Here is an 8,763-nt window from a genome sequence, read left to right on the forward strand (position 1 = left end):
ACTGGTTATGTTTTGTTTTGCCTCCCCTTTGTATTTAAGTCCTCAGTTTCCTTCTGTTTCCTGTCATGTTGTCAGTCTTCATGTCAGTCTTGCCGCTGTGTTTTCTCTGCGCTGTGTGCTCTGCTTCATTTCCTGTGTCTAGCTTAAAGTTCTGTGTATGTGGTTCATGCCTTGCCATGTCAAGAGTTTGTATTTTGTATTTTCATTTGTAACTCCCAGCAATAAAACTGCCTCTTAGTTTATATTTTGTATCTGGAGTCCTTTAATTGCTTTATTACGTGTTATGATTACCAGAGATAGCATTCCTTGAACTGTCCTTATTAGATGATGTTATAAGGCCACTCCTTCATATCCTAACTGGCTCAAGTAAGTTGTTATCACGTCACCTGTTTATGGAAATGGCAAACAGTTCAACTTTGACTGACAACACCAGCGGTGGCATAGATCTTTAACACCCCGTCCTGTTTTTTAATGCTTTCACTCAGTGATAAGGGCCATTTAAAGGGCAACTTTATGAGACTGGAGGTTTTATCTGAGCGGGAGTCACAGGAATGGTGTATCCTTTACTATGAATACATTCTTTCACATCTACGCCTGTACTTGTCATGATTAGATTTCATTTACAGCTACTAATAAAATGACGTCTATGTGTTTTTACTCACTTCAGGAAATGACTTGATGCAGGGCAACATCACGGGGCTATCTGCACTGTGACAACCCAACATTAGATTCTTTCAACAGACGACAGTGATGGAGGAGTCTTCAGATTCCTCTTTCCTAGTGATGAGATCCAGCAGTGACTGGGGAGAAGGCTGGTCTTCAGAGCAAATGTTTCTGAGAGAACGCTATCTGATCGGCCAGGGATGAACCCTGGAGAGGGATCAGACCGAGACGACTAAGCGAGACACAGCCAACTCAGCAGGGAAATCTCCCAAAGTTTGAGCTTCTGGATAGAATGAGATATAGAAAGAGAGACAAGACAAGACAATCTTGGTCTGTTACACTGTTGTTTATTTTAAAGAGTATTTACATTGGTTACAATTAACATAATGGGTGTTTAACAAGAAAGAACAAAGGAAAAGCAGTGAGAACCAAATACGTAACAATAAATGCAATAAACATAACCCACTACACACCGCAAGTTCAGATTGATGGTATTTTTTCTTTTTTCTTTATTTTTTTTAAGGATGTCATAGAGGACACAACACAGAATCTCAAATTACATTATGTAACACTTCTGGAGGTACATGTGGAAAAATATTAAGCTCTAATGGAGACGAACACAAAGGCAAAGGAAAGCTGCTTTTACATGTACCACGTTTACAACACTCAACAGTTTTCTTGTAATTATATAATCCTGGCTCTATGACATCTATGCCCTTGCGTCTGTGTTTATAATTCATTTGTACCTGCAGTGCCATTGCCTCATGTTAGGAGTAATTTTTTGCGTTCTTGCTCGGGATCAGTTCTCTCCCAGCCCTGTCGAATCCGGGTGAGAGTGCTGTCCACGCAAGGCAGGAGGAGAAGCAGCTTGAGCACTAGCACCACAGAAGGCACCACCAGACTAAGCATGTAGCCAGGGAGCATAAACCATTTGTAGGATGAAGGCTGAAGAAACTTATCCCATCCGTACAGGTAGGTGTGAAATGTACAGAAGAACAGTGTCAGGTAGCCCAGCTTGGACTGAAAGACAGTAAAGCAATGAAACAGGTTCAATATGTTACATTTACTAAGTACATTCACTCATTTATTTTCAGAAAACATTGAGGTTATGATGTGCAGTCGGTTTTCTTTCTGGCAAATTTGGTTTCATTTATGCATCAGGAACATGTCGTCCGTGTGCGAATGCCTCAGCTACTCAGAGGAGAGAGGTGCTGAGGGATAAATGTGAATAAAATAAAAAAGAACAAAGATAAAAGACAATTTCTTTCATAGAAATGTATTATATCAAATCAACTGCAGTGACAGACTGACCTTAATAGAGACATAGCTCCATATGTGCAATGCATGCACTCTTTGACTTTGTGTACTCATATACATAAAGGTGCCGATACATACTTGTGCACATTTAAATACATTATATACACATGAACAAAGCCTTAGGACTGAGGCCCAGGATAATGTATGCCCCCAAATTACATCTGATGCATAACTTAACATTTAAATCTCTGCTCTAATTTGGGCTGGAGTAAAGGGAGGGGTGGAATAAGAATATGAGCTTGACATGACCCAGATACATTTATGAATGAGTTTGTTCCCTGTAGTGTGTCCCATTTCATTTTTGATTGGTCAGAGTGGGAACAAAGGTAAACATTATTTGTGTCTGTTCAAGTAAAGACAGAGTTAGAAAGCGAAGGAGGGAAATATAACTAACAGATTTCTGACAGTTTGTTTCCAGTGGGAACTTTAACACAGCTGCCTGGCCCATGCGTGTGTTTTCCTATCCAGTCACAGTTTGTACTTTTGCAAATTAGACACAATGTGAAGAATTTACCAAACAGTTTTTCAGCCAGAATCCTTCCTTAAAGGCCCAGTAGCCTCTCTGTCAATTTCCACACTAACTGCTCCTCAGCAGCCTCGAGTATAAACAGGTGCAATAGTGGAGTGGCAGTACGTGGAACATTTCATGGTGCACTTTAAAGCATCTCCAGCAGACATATTAGAAGTGAGTGCCAACTAGGGATATTTCATATAAAGCATCCCTGTGTTAATTAAATCATCAATCTGGTTTCATTTGCAGCTTTTCCTGGCCAAGTAATGAGATGATCAGTTGAAAAAAATTAAATTTACCAGTGAGCTTTATTGTACTCATGTTATGAGAAATTGACAGATTAAATATCACAGAAATGCTTTTTCCTGCCACTGTGTTTATTTGTTCTCTGTTTAAAAAAAAATAAGTTTTGAAACTTCTGTTATTTTTGTTTTTACTTGTAAGCGTGATTGAGTAAACCAGAGAGTAGTAAAAATGTTCATTTACTGTAGATCCGGGATGTCAAACACATTTTATCTTTGTGACATCTTTAAATTATAGAAATCTATAACTTAATTAGTTTGGCTTTGTATGGATAGCCACAGGGAATCTCTTTATCATCAGGAAAATCTGTAAAACTTCTGAAAACACAGATGTAAATGTCCAAATGTTCTGTTTCCAAAACCATCCAGTTGGTTGATTTGGAGTCTTCACCGGGCTGATTCTGACCCATCCTGCTCTAGATGGAGAGCATGTTTTCCATTTTCTATCTGATATTAATTGATTCCAGTAATAAGCAAAGATGCCAACTTCTGTGCAAGCACAAATCTGTTGGATGGATTGCTCGTAACATCAGTGGGCCAGCTCCAGGGAAAAATCCCACACTCTCATTCCTTCACTTGTGACTTAAAGTTTATCTTCTTATAAACAGGATTCAGTCATCAGGCCAAGAGTTTTGTTTCGCTAATGTGCCAATATGAGTTTGCACGAACCACATACTATAAATCAAAGATGGAAAACCTGCATTTGTTTTAGTGACTGGAGGACAGTTCCTCTGGTTGTAAAAAGTGTGTGATTGTATAGATGTCTTTGAAAAACTGACCCTCCTGAATCACAACTTAAGTTAACAGGGTACAGTATATAGTTCCGGCCTCTTTTATTCAATAAGAACATTTAAGTCATCTATATTTTCTAAATAAATGGGAGACTGAATTGAATGAGCAGGTCAATTCTATTAACTTGTTAGGACAGGTTTACAAGGCAACTTTGGGTCTAAGCTTTCTCCAGTTAATGTTTTTATTACTTTCTTTTCTTTACTGTCTAGCAGATCTTGCTAAAGTGCTCCATGCTTTCATCTCATGATGTTTAGGCTATTATAAATCCCTCCTCTTCTGCTTCCAGCTCATTGAAAACTTGGCTGCCAGACTTCTAACAAATTCAAAGATCAATCCCCTTCTGCTAGGGATACATCACTCCAGACACTACATTTTATATCCGTCTTACCTGTATAAAGCTGAACTCTCTCCAGCTGAGTATATTGCTGACAGAAGGGAGGGAGGTTATTCCCAAAAGGAGATACAGGCCAAATCCCAGAATCCCAATAACGTAGTACGAGTCAGTACGCCAGGCCATGGTGGTATCAAATGGTGACGTTTTGTTCTCCCTGATCTTAAAATCACAATAAACAAAGAACAGACATTTTTACCAGCTATTTACAGAGTGAGAGAGGTATGATTAAAAATGTTACCAAGTCTTACCTGTGAGATAGTATGTGCTGCCAGTCTGTATCTCACATAATATCTGAGGGCAAAAATGATTATTTAGAGAAAAATCATGTGGACAATTCAGATGGGCATAACTCTTTAAGATCTAAAATAAAACCTAGATGAAGACTTCACAAGAATTGCTGAATTAACATTATTCACAAGTTTATTAAAGAGTGATTTAGGCTTATCATTATAGCTGCATATTCTGTAGTAATAGATTAGTAGGATGTGTGCAACAACGTGATGACCAAAGAACATCAGAAAGGGAAGGACATCTGTCAACATTATGCAACTACAAGAAAATTAACCAATGGTGACACAAAGTGGACGGGACTGAAATAAACTTCTCAGCTTTCAGGTTAGCGTTTGATACCAGAGCAGGATATCACTGATTAACATATGATAGTAGTAAATATGTGAAAGGGTTACCTAGGCAACCAGACCCTGAAATGTCATCTAGTCTAAAACTAGTGCTTAAAGTTGAATCCACACATGAAGCATTTGTCAATGATGTGATGACCAGAGACCAAAAGAAAGTCAATAACATTTGGGATCATGTACATCTTCCCAAACAATGTTATTCTAATGAGCAGTTATAAACAGTTAAAAACAGCCCCAGATATGGTTAATGAAGAGGGACGAAGATGTGCAGCTCTTACACACCTGATAGGGATGATAAGAGTGTAGAGCACATGCAGAGAAGCCAAGGCAAGAGCAACGAGTCCCAGCTGTTTCCTGCACAACATCCAACGATCCAACCAGTCGGGGAAACGCCTGAAACATAGGTTTGAGTAGTATGGCACAAAAATGATTAGAAAATCGCACACCTCTCTGCTGGGATTAAATATAATTGCATCCTATTTTGATTACTGACTTGTATTTAGTTCCTCTGTAGAGCTGAAGGAAGGCAGCTATGACTCCAGGCAAGTAGCACAAAGACAGCATAATGAGCGACACGATGGGGAACACCTGACAGAAGGAGACAATTACAGCGCAACTTGTTTTGAGGATAAAATCCATGAGTTTTAAGTGAAAACTTTTTATTTGTTTAGTCATTTTTATGGGATATATTTGGCGGTGACTTTTCAAAGTGTACCATGTGCTAATTTGTAAGGTAATAAACGAATTTACCTTGTTGGCCAAGGATGCCATGATTCTAAAAGAGACGTCTTTATCATTCACCACATACGAATAGATGACATCTCTGATGAGTAGATAGAAGAAGAAGAAGGCAGTGAGGCCAGTGGCCAATTTCAAGGGCAGCCTCCACTCTGGGAACAGCTGCAGAGGGAAGTCCTCCAGCTCTCTGGCTGCAGTCAGAGACCCCCTGTCCAGAACAGTGAAGCCTAATTTGGTAGCCACCTCTATTACTGCCTGCTTTGCTTCAAGACTGTTCCCACACACGTACACCTGGAGAGGAAAGAAAAACAATCTATAATTTTTAAAGCTTGAGAAGTGCCCCATGTGCAAAGTGCAGGTTTTCATCATTCTACATTTACACATTTAATTTTATGCACTCGCACACATGATGATCAACCAATAGAGACACACTGACAGTCAATGTGGTCATAGGAATGCTCAACACCTATGCAATGTTGCTGATGGTGCTCAAAATTAAACACAGTCCAGTGCATAAACATGTACTCCCCACAACACATGCGTTCTCCTGTGGTTTTTTTTTTTTAATTTATTGTCCACTGGGACTCCGAAACTGGATCAAAATGAGCAAAACACATGCTGCAGTGAGAGAGCAAAATACTTGATGGGAAGCTTAGATCTAAGAGAGAGTGTGGAGTTAATTGATTCAAGGATACCACAGAGACAGCATTCTCAGGAAAGACACGAGGCTGACTCCTCTCCTCCTCTTTCGCTTGGCTTCGGTTTGATCAAAACTTCAAAATGAGTTAATAATATAATTTGGACGGAAATACTTTCCTTTAGGAAAGAGATTATTATTTTTAACTTGTTGGTCATCCCCAGCTGTGTGAACAGATCAGAGAACTGTCAAATGCATGTGGTTCTGCATGCAAATATGTAATACTTTTTACCTTTTCCCTAGTATACCATGCAAACAAGGAGACTTTAACACAACAAGCAGATGCATTTATTACCTGTCTGTTGGCATCTGAAGGTCCATTCTGAAGGGCCCACGCAGACAAGGTGTTGAAACCCTTCACCACCTGAGCTCCAGGGATTAGCCTGGTTATTAAACAACAATCATTTGCCTCATGTTCTTACAGGCTTACAGTTTTTTTTTTGGTGATTTAACCCACATGGTCCATGAGATATCCCAATATTTCATTTTATTACATTGCTGCCCTAGTTTCCCCTTACCGCTGCAGATATTCAGCATTGGCCTCGGGGTACATATTCTTCTTGAGGTTGTTGCTGACATCCACCAGGACCTTCCAATCAATTAAATCAATAGAGTGGATGAAAAGTTAGAAATGATCTAAGTGCTTTGTCACACAAAGTCATCTCACAGTGCAACAAAGTACCTTCCCCTTGAGCTGAGGTGCAAGAGTCTCCAGGAAATCATAGTTTTCTCTGTGAATACAAATAAAAACCAGCCTGGCTGATTGGGCTGCAGCCACATGGCTCATCGCCTGCACAAGACATAAACACAGGAGAACTGTCACGCACGGTCACGACACATGGTAACCCAACCGCTGACAAAAGGTTTCATTTATTTTGAGATTCTAGTTCAGTCAAGACAAAAACCAAAGCAATGCAGGATGTAGAGCACAAACAAAAAACAGCAACATCTGGAGAGATGCTTGCACGTACACAAATTATCAGCAAACTAGTTTAGCTAAACAAGGTCAAGCCTGATTAGAAGAGCTGCTTTTCTCACAGCACTAACTATGCACTTTGAACACAGGTATTTGTTTTGGTCAATTCACATGTTGTGATATCAGCAGTCAAATAAGAACAATAACAACAAAAACAACAGACATCATGCACTGTACCTGAGTTCCCGGAGGCAATGGGCCACAGCTGTGGGGTCTGCGGCTGCCGTACACCACCTTGTAGCCAGTCTGGAGAAAACGCTGGCCCAGAGAGCGCCCTAAGTCCCCCGTCCCAAAGATACATAGCATCTCCTGCTCAGTGGCTGCTGCTGTGCTCAAAGGACACAGAGATACGCTCTCTGAAGTCACCTCCTTTGACATGCTGCTCAGTCTGTCACACAACACGGCCACAGTCTGACACAAAAAGGGAGAATACCTCCTGTGGTTCTGAAAGAACAAAACGCTCTACCAGGTCTTCTGCCAGCACAGTGACAGCTGGACTGCAATGTGAATATTATGAGTAATGTGTCCAAGTTCAAGACAGCTGTAACTAAATTACTGTTACTTCAAATAAGGAAATCTTCTGGAAAAAGTGCCAGTGGACCATCTGACTGCCTCTCAAGTTCATGTGTCTGTTCTGTCACTTTCTAGACTGACAGATTTTTCAGTCCTGAGTCAGTTTTTGTATTGGTCTATCCCCTCCCATTTTAGGATTGGCTCAGACGGAAGTCTGTTTAATCTTGGAAACTCCGTGGCAAAAGGTTGGAGGCAGGTTTCAGAGAGCCCTTTAGTTTTCTATCTGAGCCTCTCTGTCTCTCTGTGTCTCTGTGCTTTGCTTTGCCAGGAAAACTGTGGCAAAGTAAAGAATTATGGCAGGCTTCTGGGAAACCACACAGATTATGCAACACTGGAAAACAAGAATTTAATGTACTCTGGCTGGAAAAAAAAACCATTTTCCCCAATTTATCACATAAAGTCAAAGCACAAGAAACCCAGATTATGCAGTAGATGAAAGTTGTTGATATGATGACATGACGGAAATGCACAGTTAAGAATCAAAGTGTGGAATGTTTCTGCTCAGACAAGCTCACCATAACAGGTTTGTGCATGTAGATGCAAACAGTCCCTTTAATTAAACACAGAAAAACCTCGATAGACAACACAGTCACCTCATGTTACATGTTAAAGTTTGCTCATGGAAAAATTCACATTGTTGCACTGAGCTCTCCCCAAACAGACTATGTGTACCAATTCCAGGTCACAGAATGCAAGCACAATGTACTGGTATGCTCCCACCCCCCTCTCCTCTGTTTCATTGCACAATCCCCACGTTATGACTGTAAAATTCCCACGTCCTGTACCTACATAATTGCTTGGTCTTGAGTGCAAAACAAATAACACTTATTTTAATAGCATAAGGATAATTGTGGTTCACTGGGAGTCAAAGAACACAATCCTCATAATCAGCCAGTGATACAGTGGTCAGAAGAGGTGCACCCTGATTCATGGAGTTTGTAGGCAAACCCACCAATTACAGTCTAAGCTGCACTCATGTGTTGTCCCAGTGAGTAATTAATGTTCTTAGCCTCATAACTTAAGCTGGACTCTGAGTGCAGCCCTTCCTATTTTCCCAGAGGTCCAAAATAGCTCCACCGTTCAGGGCTGAGGTGAACCTCAGGCCTAGTGACCTGTCCTAATCTGTAATTACTCCCTCTGCTGTGCTGCATCACTAAGTGGC

General features: G+C 40.4%; 1 protein-coding gene across 1 annotated transcript; it reads right to left on the reverse strand.

The window, feature by feature from the left end:
* Window positions 1–988: 988 nt before the first annotated feature.
* On the reverse strand, window positions 989–7,756 carry LOC116331331 (STEAP family member 4). Its single transcript, XM_031753982.2, has 10 exons — window positions 7,206–7,756; window positions 6,735–6,842; window positions 6,571–6,641; window positions 6,348–6,435; window positions 5,368–5,646; window positions 5,111–5,205; window positions 4,900–5,010; window positions 4,228–4,270; window positions 3,974–4,138; window positions 989–1,683 (listed from the first exon to the last, which is right to left on the reverse strand). Exons 1-10 carry the CDS (start codon window positions 7,404–7,406, stop codon window positions 1,426–1,428), a joined length of 1,419 nt encoding a protein of 472 aa, XP_031609842.1. The 5' UTR covers window positions 7,407–7,756; the 3' UTR covers window positions 989–1,425.
* Window positions 7,757–8,763: the final 1,007 nt, after the last annotated feature.

This window comes from Oreochromis aureus, linkage group 11, assembly GCF_013358895.1.
Source record: "Oreochromis aureus strain Israel breed Guangdong linkage group 11, ZZ_aureus, whole genome shotgun sequence".
Taxonomy (NCBI): Eukaryota; Metazoa; Chordata; class Actinopteri; order Cichliformes; family Cichlidae; genus Oreochromis; species Oreochromis aureus.

Excerpts from the sequence above, each read along its gene's own strand:
- LOC116331331 (XM_031753982.2), bottom strand. The coding sequence starts at position 7,406 with ATGTCAAAGGAGGTGACTTCAGAGAGCGTATCTCTGTGTCCTTTGAGC. Across the intron at positions 4,271-4,899 it reads ACTCTTATCATCCCTATCAG|ATATTATGTGAGATACAGAC; the intron begins GTGTGTAAGAGC and ends TTTTGCCCTCAG. Across the intron at positions 4,139-4,227 it reads CAGCACATACTATCTCACAG|ATCAGGGAGAACAAAACGTC; the intron begins GTAAGACTTGGT and ends TGTGATTTTAAG.